General features: G+C 49.7%; 1 protein-coding gene across 2 annotated transcripts in view; it reads left to right on the forward strand.

Annotated features, from left to right (window-relative positions):
* GGT7 (gamma-glutamyltransferase 7) overlaps nucleotides 1-18,867 on the forward strand; it is a 1,549,331-nt gene that overhangs the window by 936,526 nt on the left and 593,938 nt on the right. For both annotated transcript variants that reach the window (XM_069652281.1, XM_069652282.1), the window contains exon 6: nucleotides 15,264-15,337. In XM_069652281.1, the coding sequence (XP_069508382.1) occupies nucleotides 15,264-15,337 (74 nt within the window). The remainder of the gene's footprint in view (nucleotides 1-15,263; nucleotides 15,338-18,867) is intronic.

The raw sequence follows: 18,867 nt of genomic DNA on the forward strand, positions 1-18,867 counted from the left end.
GTGAGACGGTCCAGCAGGGCTCCACCGGTGGTGTCGTCGTGGCAGGTCAGCTCAGCTTCTCCCTCGTCGGATTCTTAGGTCCTTTGGCGACTTCTGAAGTTCCAGTCCCCAAAGCCCTGCTTTTATGCAGAAAACCCCCATTCACTCAGCCTAGCTGTCACTCAAACATGCTAAGTGGTGAGCCGGCCGGCTCACCACTTGGGCCAATCAGGACGGAGTGCGACTTGAGTTGCCTAGGCAACTCAGTCCAGGGTGCCTAAATCCCCCTCCACCCCTCCTAAGTACCCCAGACAGAGTGGCACCACTTTGGAGGGCTTCTGTGGAGAAGCCCGCCAAAAAGTGGAACAAAGGGCTCGACTTGGTTTGGAGTCACAGAAGAGAACACAAACGCCATTTTAGAATCAAGTTTTGGCAAAAAATACCAACCGGAGGATTAATATTAATTAAATAAACCGGCAGTATGTTCGAGGCTACTGTAAATAATTAAATAAAGATAGTAGCCTAAAACAATGGGAAATCCCATAGGAAAATATTCGCAGTTGAATATAAAAAGTAGTATCCACTGCCACCAGCCAAAACTCGATCAGGGGGGACGGAGACATGCCCCCTCGACTAACAGACCCTGGGGCAATTGAATTGCCCCAGCCAGTACGTCCACAATATGATGGTTTGTACTGGTTCTGTTCAGAATTTAAGACTAGTAAAGTCAATGGTGACTTTACATGCCCTGGGAGACAGTAGTCAGTCCCAGGGTATGGAGTCTATACTGGGGGGTCACTATGACACCCCTGTGTTACTGCACTGAGGGTGCTGTGTAACACACATCACAAAAACACATGAAGCCCTATGGGGTAAAAGACCCCATAGCCCATTAAACACATCTAGATTCAAAGAAACACACTCAAATCATGCCTGTGACGTCCCAGTTAGTTTGTTCGCGCATGCGCGAGCCTCGTTTCGGGCCCGCGCATGCGCAGGGTTAAATAAACTGCGTACGACGGCAGTTGCCGCCGGGACGCGCAAGCAGCAACAGCGCGTCCCGTGTCTCTGTTCCTGCGTGTGTGCGTGTGTGCATGTTGGGCGCGTGTGTGTGCCACCGGAGGCCCGTGTGCCCCCCTCACAACACAACAACTGGCGACGAGGCGGGATACCGCCGTAGTGCTTGCCTCACATTCACGACTGTGAAAATTGGCGACGCTACGTCGGGTGGAAGCACGGACCAGGCGCGGACATTCCGGCAATTTCAAAGGGCAAGCACACACCAGTAGCGGCCTGAAAGGGTGCTCGTGCGCTGCTGTTTAAGTGCTACCAAACAATTTTTGGAACTTTTGGTCGCCTCAGAGCCCTGAGGACAATCTTCTCAACACAGACACCCCGTCAAGGAGTGCTGCAAGACACGACAAGGTGGTGGATTGGCCAGCAGCAATCTGAGGTACGTGCGAAATCAACCCCAGTCAGGTTTGCGGCCTCTGAGGCATTAAGAGGTGCCTGTGCGACCTGTGACCATGGCAGAAAGCGAGGACGAAGGAGGAACTGCGGCAGTAGCGACGAGAGCACAACAAGGGTCGTTGCTACCAATGCAAGAATTTGATGTATCAAGTCCCCCGTCAAAATTAGGTTCAAAGTGGTTGCTATGGATCAAGAAACTTGACATGTATTTCACGGCAACGGGGATAACTGATGATGACGCAAGAAGGGCGACTCTGTTGTATTCCGCAGGTCTGGACGTAATTCGCATATATGAATCTCTCAACCTGCAAGTTACCACATATGATGCCGTCAAAGCTGCATTGGAGAATCACTTCATACCACTTTCCAATGTTGATTTCGAAAGATTCCTGTTCTGCGGGGAAAAACAGAAGGAAGAGGAATCCCTGGATCGATTTTGTGCCAGATTGCGGCTGATGGCCACCACGTGCCGATGGGACAATGAGGATTTGATGATACGCAATCATTTCCTCCAAGGGTGTCGATCCGGGAAATTACGGAGACAAATTCTGAGAGAGCCAGGGTGGACCCTACAACAGATACTTGACAGCGGCAGAACGTATGAGCTGGCGGAAGCGAGAGGTGCCAGGATGGACGCTGCAGTGCGACCGGGCGCATCTGAGGATGCGTTTGCCATCAGCAAGCGGGCTGGATCGAAAGACAAATGGGGTCCGAGAAGGGAAGGGACCCAAACACCATATGGGTCTAACGTGATTTGCCAAGACTGTGGGTATGATTCGCCTCATTCGGAGGAGTGTCCAGCAAAATCAAGATCGTGTGGCAGGTGCAATGGACCGGGACACTATGCGAGAATGTGTTGGGCCCCTGCTCCCGTCCCTGTGCAGAGAGGCCCGGCTAGAGCTCGGGGGAGTGGGTCAAGACGACAGCGGAGCATCGCGGCCCTAGAGCAGGAGATGCAGAGGCTACAGTTGGCCGAGAAGGAAGAGGAGGACGAAGTGTTCTTCATTTCAAACATTGCCTCAGGAACCAAGAGAAAGAGACAGCCCAAGTGTGTAGTGGCCATTCAAGGAGTGCCGACACAAGTGCTAATTGATACCGGAGCATATCAGGGCAAGATTTTTTGTCACGGACGTGAGTCCCCATTCCTTACTCAGCTGTGCAGCATCCGAAGTACTGAACCTCGTGCATTTCGCATACGAGGTGTATTTGACGGACATTGACTCACTGCTTGTCAAGTTTGGGGGCATTTTCGAAGGGGTCGGAAAGTTGAAGGCACCCCCTGTGCGTCTGCACATTGACGAGTCAATTCGGCCAACAGCCCTGAAGCATAGGCGGATCCCTTTCCATCTAAGGGAGAAGGTGGAGGAAGAGCTGCGGTCGCTCGTCAATATGGACATCATCGAGAGGGTGAATGGGCCTACGCCCTGGGTGTCACCAATGGTGGTTGCACCCAAGCCGAAACAGCCTGGCATGGTGAGGATATGTGTAGATATGCGCCTCCCTAACGCCGCAATCAAAAGGGAGAGACACTTGATGCCCACCCTGGATGACATCGTAGGGGAGTTACAGGGGGCGAAAGTGTTCTCTAAATTGGATCTGCGGGCTGGCTACCACCAGCTTGAGCTCCATCCAGACTCGAGGTTCATCACCACATTTACGACGCACGAGGGTCTCTACCAATTCAAACGCCTGAGTTTTGGCATTTCGTCGGCCACCGAGGTGTTCCAAAACACCATCCGGGGAGCTTTGGCAGGCCTAAGAGGTGTGTTGAATATGAGTGACGATATTTTGGTGTTCGCCAGCTCTGAAGCTGAACACATGAAAAGGCTAGAGGACACACTAAAAAGACTGCACGATCTGGGTCTCACTCTACACCGTCAAAAGTGCGAATTCTTTAAAGACCGAATTGGATTTTTTGGATTCATCTTTCACGCCGCCGGCGTGTCGCCTGACCCGGCAAAGATCAGAGACATTCGAGAAGCGGCCGCGCCACAGTCTCCTACGGAGGTGAGGAGTTTCCTGGGTATGGTGACGTACTGTGGGCGTTTTTATCAAGAGCTTGGCCTCGCTGGCGGAACCGCTCAGGGCTCTGACGCGGAATGATGCAGCATGGAAGTGGGAAGCTTGTGAACAGGAGGCATTTCAAGCCCTCAAAAATGCCCTGTCCGATGAAGACACAATGGCGTACTTCAATCCATCGGTGGAATCCCGAGATCGTGGTGGATGCCAGCGCTGTAGGTGTGGGGGCGGTGTTGCTACAGCCAGATGAGAGAGGGGACATGTGACCGATTGCATACGCAAGTAAAGCCCTTTCCAGTACCGAGATGAGGTACTCGCAGATTGAGAGGGAGGTCCTGGCCATCCTGTGGGGCTGTCGGCATTTCCGCCTCTACATCTTGGGCAAACCCGTTGTGGTAGTGACAGACCACAAACCGCTATTGCCTATATTGGCGGGAGTTTCGTCAAAACCACCGCCGAGAATAGAGAGGTGGATGCTGGCCCTCATGGAGTACGGGGTGCGGCTAATATACAGACCGGGAACCAACAACCTGGCGGACTATCTGTCGCGACATCCCAACAAGGAGAATACGGAAGCAGAGAGCGGTGAAGAGGACTGCCAAGGTTTGCTCTGTCAGGTGGTGGAAGGGGCACTGCCAATGGCTCTCTCGAGACTGGCCATAGCGATGGAATCCTCCAAGGATGAGGTCTTCGCCATCATCAAAGCCGCGGTGAGGAGCGGAGATTGGAGGGCAGTGCTGCGCAATAACTCACGGCGCCACAAGGAGGCACGGAGGGACCTGGAAGCGCTCTGGCGAGTGAGAGACGAGCTATCTATCTCTGATGATGGACTCCTCCTCAGAGGGCAACAAATTGTCATACCACAGGCGCTAAGGAAAAGGGTGTTGAAACTGGCGCACATTGGTCATCAAGGGGTCGTCAAAACCAAGGCGAGGTTGAGGCCCAAAGTCTGGTTTCCAGAGTTGGACGGAGAGGTTGAAAATTTTGTGAGAAGATACCTGTCCTGCCAAGCGGCAACCCCGGGAGACAAGGCCCCGCCAATATGCTCCATGGAGCGCAGCACGAAGCCTTGGGGGACGGTGCATGTGGACTTTGGCTCGACGGGTCGAGGCATGTACTTTCTGGTGGCCATAGACCAGTGGTCGAGGTACCCGGAAGTCGAGGTGGTGGAGTCGACGGCCACGGAGTTCACCACCAGAGTGTTGGACAAAATGTTTGCGGCGCATGGCTTCCCGGACATACTGTGTTCTGACAATGGACCCCCATTTACTGGCAGCCACTTTGCTCATTTTCTCCGAGAAAGGGGGATACATCACCGCCGCGTGTCTCCACTATGGCCACGAGCCAATGGAGAGGCCGAAAGAATGATGCGGACGCTCAACAAGGTACTGAAAGGTACAGTGGGGGTGAAAATCTGCGGACGAAGCTCATGGAATTTCTGAGGGAGTATCGAGCAACGCCCCACCAGTCCACGGGGGTTGCTCCCGCAGAGGCACTGTTTGGGCGGTGCCCGAGGGGAATGTTGCCAGAAATGGAGGGCAGAGGACCCGGGGTCATCGACGACGTGAAAGTGCAGGAGGAACGAGAGTCGCGCAACCAGAAGGAAAGCGAGAGGAGGGGTTTGCGAGAAATGGAAATGCAAGTTGGAGATTCGGTGCTGGTTCGCAATCGGCACCCGGAAGGCAAATTGTCTCTACCTTTTGAACCTCCTGGAAAGTAACGCATGTAAAAGGGACCATGGTGACGGCAGCGTGTGAGCGGGGCACCGTCACCCTCAACCGGTCTTTCTTCAAGAAAGTGGACATGCCGGAGGGAGCCCAGGCCCCGGGGGAGACTGGAGGTCCCGAAAGGATCCCCCGAGCGCACGAGGACGTGCCATCAAGCAAGAGCAACCCCGCTGGAGAGGGTGACCGACCCCTGCCGACGGTCCCGCCCCGGTATCCTGTCCGACGGGATCGCAAGCCACCCGTTCGTCTCAAGGACTACGTCCTGGACTCAGGGGACTGAGCCTGCAGCAAGAGAGGCCGCTCCCGATTGGTGAGAAAAGTGTTCATGTTTACCTGTTCAGGGGAGCCCGGGCACCCCTAGTGTTATACTGTTTCTCGTTAAAGAAAAAAAGGGATGTGACGTCCCAGTTAGTTTGTTCGTGCATGCGCGAGCCTCGTTTCGGGCCCGCGCATGCGCAGGGTTAAATAAACTGCGTACGACGGCAGTTGCCGCTGGGACGCGCAAGCAGCAACAGCGCGTCCCGTGTCTCTGTTCCTGCGTGTGTGTGCATGTTGGGCGCGTGTGTGTGCCACCGGAGGTCCGTGTGCCCCCCTCACAACACAACAATGCCCAAGAGTGAGGGTAAAAGAGTCTCACTCTTGGCAGGAGAAAAAAATAAACCCCAAAGAAATCCAGCAAAGCTGCTGGGGGACTCACTAGGTTAGGAAATTCAGCCTAAACAGAGAATTCTCCCTAACACTTGCGTAGTAGTAAAACAAGTGCAAAGCAGCACTCGCGTGATAATGAAAATAATACACAGGCTGGTTTTGAATACTGGCCAATTAACAAACTGCAGAGGCAGCAGCACTCGCATGAGCTTGACAGTGATTCCCAAACTACCTTTGAATATCTAGCAAGCGAAAAACAGCAAAGACTTGATATACAAGAGCCAATTGACTGGAATCTTCAAAGCAGGGATCGCACAAAACTTAACTCCAACCCCCGGGCCATGTGAGGGGGAGGTTCCTCCTCACGGGCCGGGGGTTGGATTTCTTTCATTTTCACGTCGGCGTGCGTAATGCACGCGGACATGAAAATGAAAGGTGAGTCTCCACACTTCACCCCCTCGATCTGAACGGATATTGTGCCGTTCAGATCGAGGGAGGTGTCGTTGGAAAGGGGAGACTCTTCCCCTTTCCAACTACACCTTTTTTTTTTTTTTTAAATATTGCTGGGAATGGATTGGGTGCCCAGCAATGCCACTAGACCACCAGTGATCTGTTTGTGATGTGGGGCAGGGGCTGCTTACAGTAAGCAGCCCACCCTCCTGTCCTCCAAATCATGGGGCCATAAGTATTGGGCCCCCTGGGGGCAGATGGGTGTCCATTTGCCCCAAGGGGGGGAAAAAGACAAAAAGAAAATATAAAGATTTGGGTGGGTGGGGCCACTAGACCACCAGGATTGTTTGCGCATTCAAAGGGGGTGGCCCTCTCCCCCCCACCCTAAGTGGATGAGGGGCACATCATGTAGCCCTCCCTGGGGACAGATTTCTGCCCCTACGAAGGGGTACATGAGATGCCCCCATCAATTTGAAGTCGGGGAGAGGCCACCATCTGCCCCTAGGAAAGGGGCAAAAAAAAAAGTATACATATAACTTGTTTTGGGTGGGGGATCCCAGGGGGGGGGCACTAGACCACCATTTTTTGTGCCTTCAAAGGGGGGTGGCCCTCTCCCCCCCACCCTAAGTGGATGGGGGCACATCATGTAGCCCTCCCTCCGGGTAGATTTCTGGCTACATTTGGCGTGGAGGGAGAGGGCCATCACAAAACGAGAGAGGCCCCCCCAATGGATGGGGCAGTAGGTTTTGGGCACCCTGGGGGCAGATTGGCATACTAATGTGCCCATCTGCCCCAAGGGAAGGCGGGTAAACAAAACATTTTTTGGAAAATGGTAGGATGCATTTTAAAGAGCGGCTGAGGGGCACCCTAAACCACCAGGGAATTTTGTAATGGAAAGGGGGTGGGCCTCTCCCCCTTACCAAAAAACGAGGGGGGGCATCTCATGCAGCCCTCCCTCGGGGCAGATACCTGCTCCTAGGATGGGGCATCTGACCCCAGGCAGAGCTGTCTGAGATGCCCAATGCCCCATCCATTTGGGGTGGAGAGGGCCACCACAAAACAGGCCCCCCAATGGATGGGGCAGTAGGTTTTGGGCACCTTGGGGTAGATTGGCACACTAATGTGCCCATCAGCCCCAAGGGAAGTTGGGTAAACAAAAACAAAACATTGGAAATGGTAAGATGCATTTTAGGGGGGCTGAGGGGCACCCTAAACCACCAGGGAATTTTGTAATGGAAAGGGGGGTGGCCCTCCCCCCCCCCCCACCCCAAGTGGATGGCGGCACCTCATGTAGCCCTCCCTGGGGCAGATTTCTGCCCCTAGGAAGGGGCAAAGGTGTTTTTACTGGGGGGTGAGGGTCAGTAGACTACCAGGGATGGCTTGAAAGGGGGGCCGTGATCAGAGAGTAGTAGTGATGATTTGTTTTTGCTGGGGTGACCGTACACATGTTTTTTGTTTTGTTTACAGCTTTTTCTATGCGAGCAGCTGCAATGTTATGTGAGTACTGTTTTTTATTATTCTACGTTTAGGACCATTGTCAGTAGGGTGGGTGAGACAGGGGCTCGATTGTTGGTGGTGTGGGCGGGAGTGGGCCGGCTGGGCAGATATTTTGGTGGGCTGGGACACAATTGCAGGGGCAGGCCACAAATTGCCCCCCATGCCAGCAGAACATTGGTGTTTCCCTGGGAGCGGCTCTCCCATGTGGGTTGACCGTCTGCAAGCCCTTGCTGCACCTCTGGCTGTGCTATGTTACAGATGTCACCTCCGGGGAGGAATGGGGATCCTACCTGGGCTCCCTGGGACTGCCACTGCACTTGGGGATGGTCAACCCACATGGGAGACGGGTGCCCAAGACCAGGTACGTGATCCCCAACCATCCTGGTATTCTGGCTGGCCTGCATTACAGCTTCTCCCTCCGGTAAAGGACGGGGAATGTCCCGGGCCACCCAGAAACCACCGCTGGATATGACCCCCTACAACCCTGGAGCTCTGGCTGGGTTACGTTACAGATTTTCCCTCGGTGAAGGGATGGGGACCCTGCCAGGGCTCCCTGGGACAGCCGCTGCACTTGGGGATGGTCGCCCCATATGGGAGACAGCCCGCCAAGGCCAGGGACATTACCCCTGACTATCCTGGAGCTCTGGCTGGCCTGTGTTACAGCTTCTCCCTCCGGGTTAGGTCGGGACCCTGGAGCCGCTGCTGGGCTTGGGGACAGTCAAACTACATGGGAGACAGCAGGCCAGGGACATGGAGTGCTGGCTGGGCTGCGTTATAGAATTTCCCTTGGGGGATGGAAGGGAGCCCTGCCGGGGATCCCTGGAGCTGCCACTGTGCTTTGGGACAGTACACCCACATGGTAAACGGATGTGCAAGGCCGGGGGCATCACCTCCAACCGTCCTGGAGTTCTTGCTGGCCTGTGTTACTGCTTTTCCCCACCAGGGAGTCCCGGCAGTGTGCCAATACCTCCCTGAAGGGAAAAGCTGTAACGCAGCCCAGCCAGAACTCCAGGATGGTTGGAGGAGATCTCTCTGGCCTTGGACATCCGTTTACCATGTGGGTTGACCATCCCCAAGTGCAGCGGCAGTCCCATGGAGCCTCAGAGGGTCCCCGTCCTTTCCCACTGGGGAGTAGCTGCAACTCAACCCAGCCAGAGCTCCAGGAAAGTCAGGGGTAATATCCCTGGCCTTGGGCACTTGTCTCCCATGTGGGTCTTTGCCGGGGCTTTTGGGTAATAAATTCTGGGGCGATTTGCGCAAGTCAGACCTCTGTGGATTCCCATGGGTGTCCTCTTTTCGGAAATGCATGGGCTTCCCTGTTTTCCTTGGTGGCTATGATACAGTAGGCCCAAATCTGTAGGTTGTCTCCCCAATCCCTTTGGGGGTTACTAGTGGTTTTAGCCTTTTCCCTTTGCACCCAGGTAGGTGCACCCACACATGTGAGGTACCGTTTTTGTGGGGACACCTATGGCAACGCGGCAAAGTAGGCCATGTGATGTTGGCAGTGTGTTTCGGTGGGTGAGCAGAGTGCAATGTGCGAAAATTATGTTTTTTTTGCCACATTTCGGACTTTGCCAGGGGTTGTGGCTAATCAATTCTGGGCCAGTTTGCGCAAGTTAGACCTCTGTGGATTCCCATGGGTATCCTCTTTTCGGAAATGCATGGGGTTCCGTGTTTTCCTTGGTGGCTTCGATACCCTAGGCCCAAATCTGTAGGTTGTCCACATGAGCCAAATTCCTGAAATTCTGCTCTGCCGAAAGACTTTGGGTTACCTGTGTTTTAGCCTTTTCCCTTTGCGCCCAGGTAGGTGCACCCACACATGTGGGGTACCATTTTCATCAGGACACCTGTGGGAACGCGGGACACCTGTGGGAACATTTGTTGCGTTAGCGTAGTTTTCAAAACGTTTCGACCCATTTGCTGCTGCCCTTTGTCACACAACCCTTTAATTTCCCAAATGTGATCTACATTTAGTCGCTGCTTTAGGCACTATACACTTTTGTAACCTGCACAAGTCACCTACCCTTCAAAAGGTCTGCCTGTGCTCTTTCAAAAAATGTGTGCTTGCCCTTCCTCACCACATTTGTTTTCCTTATTTACACATGCTAAGTACGTCTGTATGGTCGTAAGCATAAAACTCTGTTTTTGGCTTGTGGTATTGCTTGTTTTGTGAAACATTACAAAAAATGTGTGATTTCCTAACTGGAAGAGTCGGGGGGGGAATGTAGCGGAGCATTGTTTTTCTCAAAATTCACAGAAGCCATTGCCTTACTGGGCCAACCATGTCCACCACATACTGTCATGCACTCCTCGCAACAGCAGCATGGACCCCGGACCCCCTCCCACTCACCTGGTCTGGCGGCATCTCTGTGGCAACGCAGGTCGCGGACCCCATCCGCTCCTGCACCTGCCCGGCCTCCGAGAGCAAGCCGTACGCCATGGTGTCCCTGGCGCCTGCTCTCCCGATCGCGTTGGGGTTTATCCTGGCGCCTACCGGCACGCAGAAGTGCCTTCCTTCATCGCGGGAGAAGGTCACGTGAACCGATTAGCAGTCACGTGACCCAGAAACAACACAGGATGTGGGCACGTGACCAGGTGGGAAGTCATGTGACGCGGAAGAACGGCATAAGAGAGCTCCAGCCCTCTCAGTCAGTGCTTCTCAGCTGTTCCTTCGGCGAGCAGCGATTCTGTGCTTCTCGTGTTTCTGCTTTTGGACTTCCTGGATTCCTGACCTTGTTTTTCTACTGGATTGCCTCTTTGGATTTGTCCCTTGAAACCTTGTATACTGGAATTGACTAGACCCTTGGATTGCACTATTGGACTGCCTTTTGGTTTTTGCCCTCTGGATTTGGTTGTTTTTGGACTGCCTCACCTGAACTGCTCAAGACCTCTGAATTGCTTCCTGGACTGCCTTGTTTCGTACCCCTTCGTCTCAGGTACTTGCATTGGAACAAAGTATTGCTTCTTAGGTGATCCTTCCCGACCACATTGGACCCTTCTGCCTTGAGATTCCTATAACCCCACTCTCCACACCTTCAGGGGGAACACTTAGGTTTCAAGCTGCCATCGGTCATCCCTAGGATAGGTGTTCTTTCAGTCTACGTTTTTGTGCTTATTGTAGTTTCCTTGCACCTACCTGCTAACCGTGTCTTTCCCTTACAGCCATCCGGGACCCAGTGTTTTCTGTTCCTGCCTGCCACCTGTGGCCCCAATAATCGGTCACCGAGTTTATAGCTCTTCTCTGACTGGTACTTGGGGACGGAGGTATAATAATCCTCGTGGACCTCAGATCTTGACACATACCTTTTTTTCCTGTCCTTTTCCTGATTTTTCCCCAAGCTATGGAATTGTTCCCTACATAGTTGTTGCCTGACCTGCACAAATCACCCCTTCCTAAACTTGGAATTGGGTCTACTTTTCAGAAATGTATGCCTTTCTGTCCTCCCATTCAGCTTGCCTACCCTTTTCTTCCATTCTGTCTACGCATGTTCTATTGGGGAAAAAAGGCCAAAATCGCTTACCTCTCACAAAACGGTTGATAACCATATCAAAATATGTTTGTTTTTTTTTTTTTTGGTTTCCACTCAACATGTTATTGAAAGCATGGAAAATGGGGAATTCGGCAAATCAAACCATTTGTTCCTAGCACTTACAAGGAAAAAAAACACCGGCTTATTAGATCATTTTTTGAAAAGCCCCAAAAATGTCTCCCTTTTTGATTATTTTATCTCACCCCCCTACAGCAAACTCAGTTTCAAATTTGGCCGAGATATCTCATGTAACAAAAAAGTTACAAGGCATTGAATGGCTACATACCGAAATCAACAAAAAAGGCCTTGGCACGAGGGGGCAGGGGGGAATCCCATGGCAGTTAAGGGGTTAAGAGTTTGTCAGCAAGCATTGCCCAAGCCAAGAGAGGCTGGACATAAGACAAATACAATCTGGCCAATATTGTGAACAGCATAAGGGGGTTAATGCAAGAGATGTGAACTCTGGAACTGCGTGCCCATATAATATACAACACTTGGTACATTATGGGAATCCCACAAATTGTCAAAACCAGGGAAGAGGTAGGAGGAGACCATATCCCTGTCAGTCGTTGGTTGTTTGTGAAATGGGGAAACAAGAGTGTCAAAAAGGCTGACTTTCTGGTGGCAAGTGTCCAGAAGAAAAGAAAATAATTTGCAGAAAAGTGTTGAAGGGCATTAATTGAATCTTGTTTTCCCTGAAAAGGTGTTTAAAGTCTTAAATGCTGCAAAGCTGTTGGAACCTCTTGTCAGTTGACTTTGAATATAAAAGCACTTGTGAAAAGCTGTTCAGGCAAGGGAGTATACCCAAATGGCAATCTTTTTGAAGATTGTTGGCCTGGCAAGGAAGCAGGCAAAGGGAAAGTTGGCGAAGTGCTATAAACTGGTCCTTTCGGACATTATTTTAGTAGTATTGGAGGAAGAGCCAAGCAAGGCTGTCGCAAAGAAGTTATACTTTCTGGAGTTGTTAAAGTGGCAAATCATCCTGACCAACATAAGCATTGCTGCTATTGAAGAACTAAAAACATGTGTTGGAGTTTTCTGTTGACAAGTTGAAGTTGAATCAGATTATATTGAACTTTTTTACGAACTTGGATTTCCTTTTGTTCTTTGCTTGAACTTTAAAGCAGAATTATGTTTAAAACCTGGTGAAGGTTAGTTCACCCAAGTTGTGAAGAGAGACTTTGATTACTTTGTGAACTCAGGCATTATTGTTTTGAACTGCTATGTATTTACTTTAATTGTTGTAGTTAAGTGTGAGGGACAGTTATCCTTTTGTTAGTGTTTTCTTTAGTTTATTTTAGGCAGGGAAATCCTATTCCGGTTATGGGTGAGGCGTTCGTCCAACCTTATATTCTAATAACATGGCATTTATTGAGAAAACTTCACAACGTGGTCCACCTCACATTTCTGACCCCTCACAGAGGGAAGTTTAGAGTATTGGGGCATAGATGGAGATGGCCTATCATCTGATTATTTCCTTCTGCACCAGCATGTCCTTGCGTCTGGTGGTTCGGAGGCCTCTTGAGATGTGGAGTTTCCCAGTGAGTGGCTTGGGGACTTCAAGGTGACAACCTGATAGCTGATGCAACAGTATTTGAAGATGATACAGGCTCGCATTGGGAGCCAGTGCAGTTCTTTGGATTCTGCAGTTTGTTGAAGCAATCAGTGACCCTTTGTTCTGAAGTAGGGTCAGCCAGGGGGCTGAGTTGGTTTTGTTATTTATTTTGGCCACTCCTTTAGAAGTTTCCTTTATGGCATAGGGAGGACCAGAGGCTACCCCCATGCCTCTGGTGGGGAAGACGAGGATTCTTAAAATATGTATACATCTTCTTTTGGCTTGACACTAGGAGAACAGAATGAGCCCCATGAGCTACAGTTTAGTTTAGCCATCCTAGCATAGCTTGATGCAGAAGCCCCTGTTTGAGTTTGTTTCCCCTACTCCCTTTAGGCATTTGCTCAACCTAAACCGTGATTTGCCTCAAGATCCCGACTCATATATTAATTCATTAGTAAAGAAGTTTGATTTTTAGTGAAGAAAATGTACAATAATTACAATGTTACTGTAAAGAACGTTTGCAAATAAACAACTTTATGTATAATTTGCCAAACATGCGATCTTCATTCATGCCACTATAATGACAATCTTTAAAAAGCCAACTGCTTATAATGCTTCAGACCCGAATCGCTTTTGTGTCATGTAACATTTAGAAGTAGATTGGTACTTGCCATAACATTCTATTTATTTGCAATCTGATAAATACTTTTCAAGAATGAATAAGGAATAACAAAAAACATCCACTGTAGTGTACAATGGAAAAAAGTGATTTAGAATGAATCTCAATATGGTCTCTGTAATCTGTTTTGCGTTCACATTTTAATTTATAACCGCCACTGCTAACGCCACTTTGAGACTCGCCTGTTTTGAATGTCTCCCAGCTTTGAGAACTGAATTCTATATTTAGCTTGTTGGTTGCTCCAACAGAATGGAGTCAATGTCGTCCAATTTGGCCAATGCTATGCACTATAAATAAACCTGGTGCTGATGTGGATAGGAGGCTTACGGGGGTTGGGGGGTTTTACCTTAAATGTAATCCCATTTAAGGTAAACAAGATTTCCAAGATCGCTTTAAAAGTTAGTTATGAAAGGTAATTAACAGGGTCATCTAAAGGAATCTCTGGGTAGCCTACTAATTGAGTCCATGTCTTTGTCGTACAGTCACTAACTGCATTGTTTTTTACTGTGCTGCCTTTGGTGCACATCTTTCTGTTGCTCTTTCCCACCTTCTCGCGTCTTGGTCACATAAAAGGGGATAGAGCGGTCTCCACTTCCCTCCATCGGCTGCTCGCTCGGAAATGTGGCTTCCTCTTCCTTTATGCCCCTTCCTCACAGTAATCAGCCACCCCCATCTCGCACCTTATATTGTGGAGCACAGTCATTCTTCCTGCGAGGCTTTTTCCCTACTATTCCTCCATTAGACAACCCTTCTCCAGCCCCTCTCGCTCATCGTCCTCCAGCCATCCCAATATACCGTTTTTTACTATTAATCAATCACAATCCCTAAATACCCATCCCAGAACGAAGCTTTTTGAACCAGTGAGCATGCCACCTAATCTTCCAATACATTGCTGTGCCTTGGGTATCTGCCTATTCTTTTGTAATTCTCACTAATAATCGTAGTATGCTTATACTCTGCCAACTGAAGCCTGCATGGTAAAATTAAATAGCAGTCATGCTAGATGATGGAAAATCATTTTATGAAATTAACTAGTCGTTCTTGGTTAATACATGTGAAGTATTTGGAACTAAGGGAGGACCATGTACACTCTATTCTGGGAACATCCGTGAGTTTAAGTGAAATATAATATTTTTGATGGGAAAGCTTAGGGTTTTTCTTTATGCCCCCTTCTAACATCACAATTACCCTTTAGCAATTGCTCTTGGAAAATGTCAGGAATGTCCTAGACTAAGGATGCAGTTGGGAACGTTGCTGCTTATTCTGATGGCTGACTGGTTACTGTTTGTATTAAAAGTAACTATCAATTCCAGTGATCCAGGCAACATTTGTCACCTTTAGACATTGCAAACTTACAATTGCTTCAAGAGGTAATTGACAATATATACTGGATTTCAGAGAGAATGGAGGTAGTTAATCAGATAGGAGAACTTTTGGTCGGTGATGGATTAACCTGATTAGGAATCATATCTCTGAAACCAATCGGAGCTAGGGAATGGGGCATGAGCAGCCTAATGTTATTAATTTGCAAACTGGTGCAAGATCTTTACTTTTAATATTGCCTCAGTAGGATGAATCCAATGGTAGTAGAAAACACACTTTAACTATTGAAACCCCTATTGCTTCCTAGCGATCTCACAAGGAATACAGGTGTTTTTTTCTTCCATTGGGATTTAACTACTCAACCTAGGTTTATTTTTTTCCACCAGACTCCCTTGGTCAGAACTGATGTCTATGGTTGCAGGCATTGCTCGAGATGGATTTAACGTCACACATGATTTGGGTGAGTACAAATTATCGTTTTTTATACATAACACTTACTAATACTACACATCACCATGTTGATATGCTCTGTAAATTGTCATGGGCTTGGAATAGACGGATGTTAATCCTTTTTTTTTTAGGATGTGTATATATCTGTGTGTGTAAACATCCAAGTTGCTTTTCTCTGTCATGTTTGTGTTGATAATGTACTACAAAAGGGTCATTGGCGTCCATATTTTTAATTGCCCTGTAGTGTTTCAAGATTCTATGTTTAAGAAGTATTGTACCTCATCTTACACAGACAGTCTATATATTAAAGCACAAAATGTGTCATACATGTCATATTTTGTTCAATGTGCGATGTTTTGTGGTCGCCATAGAGTATGCTTTTCCACTTTAAGGCTAAATTACAAATGTTGCTCTTATAACATGTTTGGAAGCCATTGTTTCGCTTTTATTAGACCATAATGAATGTTGTTGTTCAACTCTTCTTTAAGCATACTCTGTGCTAACTTGTCTTTAAGGGAAGTCAATTACCCTTTAGCAGTACATTTTCAACATAAACATAACAGTGATGTTGTTTCCATAATGAGGTTTGGCACTTTGGCACATATAAAATCACACAGGCGTAAAGGGGACAGATAATAGCAACTCAGAGGTTTAGAGTCCAGAGTTATTATTAAAATGGAAACTCTGAAACCAAGAGGACATAATAGCGATGAAGAGCTATATGTCTTTCTTGGATAAAATCGTCAGCTTTCCATATTAGCCTGTTAGTATTGGCTAAGGGCATTGGGCATAATGTCCAACATAGTATATCAGAATACCCTAATTGGATTCTTGTTACAATTGCATCTAAGCATATTTGGCTGGTGCTTTGGCAAATGCCAGAGAATGATTATGCCCACTAGGGCGTAATTTAGCAATTTGAGATATTTCTGTAATGTGTTCGTCTAGCAACATGTCAGTCTATTAACATGTCTATACTACACCAACCAAATGTAAAAATGTAATATTGGCATTATATACACTCAATTCTCAAATACCTATTTCAGTGTGAATCCACCAACTATTTGGGTTTATTGTGAGGACTAAAACAGTTTGGCATCTATCAGAGTTTCCTATCACTGGCTCCAAGATCGCCATGTAGCATCATAACGCAGCATGATATTTCTCCAGCATGGGGTCTGGCATGGATTCACATGCTCATGAATATTCCCCGTCGTCAGGCTGGGAATCCTCGGTAAAAGAGAAAATCAGTTTCATTTCTGAACTGTCTTTCTCCTAACAACCAATCACTGAGCTCTGGGTCATACTGCCCCCAGCAAATGACTGCCCTCTACCTAAGCCCCTCCTCAGGCAGCCATCTTCAGATTTTGACCGCACGTTCCTCGTGCTTAGCTCTCAGACTTTTTTCTTTTTTTTTTTTCTCGCTTTTTTGAAGCATTTTTTTCTATTGTTAACACCAATCACCACACAACCGGGTGTATGGACACTAGCAGCAGCGCTAGTCATGTGGAGGGGGTGAGGAGCATGCAAGGTTATTAAGGGAGCGGGCGGAGGGGACAGCTAGATCCTCAAACGGCCTCGAATGGAAAATCGGGCACGTACCTCCTAAGGCTCAGGGTGTACAAGCATCCCGTCGGGTAAGATTACACGAGCCCAACCGTTCAGTCCAGGATAGAGATGACTAACGAATACCATTAACAATTTCCTTCTCTGCATACACCTCTCAAACTCGAAACCAAACACAACCACAAACCTCTAGCGCAGCAAACCGCACGAACTTCACTACACTGCAACAACAAAACAAAAAAACACATAGACTCGCACATCAGCACACGACGACTACCGGCCGCATACACCCCAGGCCCAGCCGACGGAACCACCGGGCTGAGGCTGCCAACAGCACATCACTGCAATCTTGCACTTTTCCAGCCTCCACCCACTAACCCACTATCCGACCCCCTCTTTCAGAGCCGCCAGAGCGCCAGGGGACTACTCCTGTGGTGATAGTGCGCGGTACAAATGACCATTAACATTAACATATTGTTCTGTCAGTCGATCATCCTTCCGATTAACATGGACCCGTTTTGGGATTTCTTCAGCACCAGTCAAGGGTGGATTTCGTCGAGTTTCTTCGGAGAAGCTTCCAGAAGATTCTTCAAGGCCTACACCACGTGGATCATGTCGGACGAGAAGGATTCCCCTTCCCTTTTCAAGCTTTGCCCCGACTGCAGTTTGCAGAATGTTTACATGGACAACAAACATTCCAAGTGCCTGTACTGCCTGCATCCAACACATAAGGAGGAAGATTGTGCATTTTGCCATGAACGTTCGGAGCGCACGTTGAAGGATCGGCGTAAGCGGCTGGAGGAGTGGCTGCAAGCCAAGGCCTCTGCACTGGTTGGTGCCCAGGCGCATGCATGTCTCTTCCGGATACGGGAAAGCTGAGCGGGCTTCTAAGTCCTTTGAGGCTGCCCCTCGCACGGGGGTCCAACAAAAGACCAAGCACTGCGAGTCCGCTACCGTCGGGAGCACCGTTGCAGCAGACTCCTCGGTGGCCAGGGCGCATTCGACATCGTCAGCTGCATCAGTCTCCAGTCAACCCTCCGGATCTTCATCTTCAGGAAGTCGGATCACCCGGGCAAGCTGAAGGTGGCCCTGGAGACGACAGAGAAGACCAAACAGGGTATGGCATCCGGCCTACAGTCAGAGAAGGCCAAAGGGGTCCTGGCCTCTGAGCCGGCCCCTAAGGAGAACGCCAAGCAGGACAAGGTGCCTGGGGCGACCACGAAGGACAAGCAGGACAAGGGGACTGGCCTGAACATGAAAGCCCAGGTGCACTAGACGAAGGCGGCTCCTTCCATCGAAGTGGTGCTAGCGTCCCTTTCGAAGGCTGCGGGGGTGGACCTGCATGGTGCCCTTCCAAAGGCAAGAGTGTCCCTCACAGCCGGGAGGGAGGCTTCATTGCAGACAATTGAGAAGACCCCGCAGAAGAAGATGCGACTCTTCTCCCCAAGACCGTCCCCTCTGGACGTGAACAAAGGGGGGGGAGGCGCTGAAGTCCTCCAGGGCACGGATATCTCCCTTGCTGAGGAGGAGGAACTCGTGTACCCTCCAGACCATCCAGGATGAGGGCGCCGACAAGGGCAACAATGAGGACCACGATGGGGATACCGTTGACGGCGACGGAGAGCGTCAAGATGACGAGGGTCCTGACCCTGCTCCTATGCCACAGCTGCCTGTCTCTACACCACAGCTGCCATATAGAGATCTTTCGATGGACATTCTCTCCACCCTTCATACACTTGTATCTGAGATACAGAAGAGGATGCCGGCGATGCTGCTGCCCCCTCTCGCAGCGGCTCTGGTGCCGACCGCCCCGCTGACGACGGGCAACCTGCCATCCAAGAAGAGGAAGAGGCACCCGCTGCCTCCTTGCCACCCGTTGCTTCCTTCTCAGCCACCCCCGGCAGGTGAGATGGAATCGGACAGAGCGACAATGATGGGCACAGAAAACAATGGCGGGATGGGGGACCTCCTGTC

The sequence above is a fragment of the Ambystoma mexicanum genome, chromosome 3p (genome assembly GCF_040938575.1).
Source record: "Ambystoma mexicanum isolate Mex_15411 chromosome 3p, UKY_AmexF1_1, whole genome shotgun sequence".
Classification (NCBI taxonomy): domain Eukaryota; kingdom Metazoa; phylum Chordata; class Amphibia; order Caudata; family Ambystomatidae; genus Ambystoma; species Ambystoma mexicanum.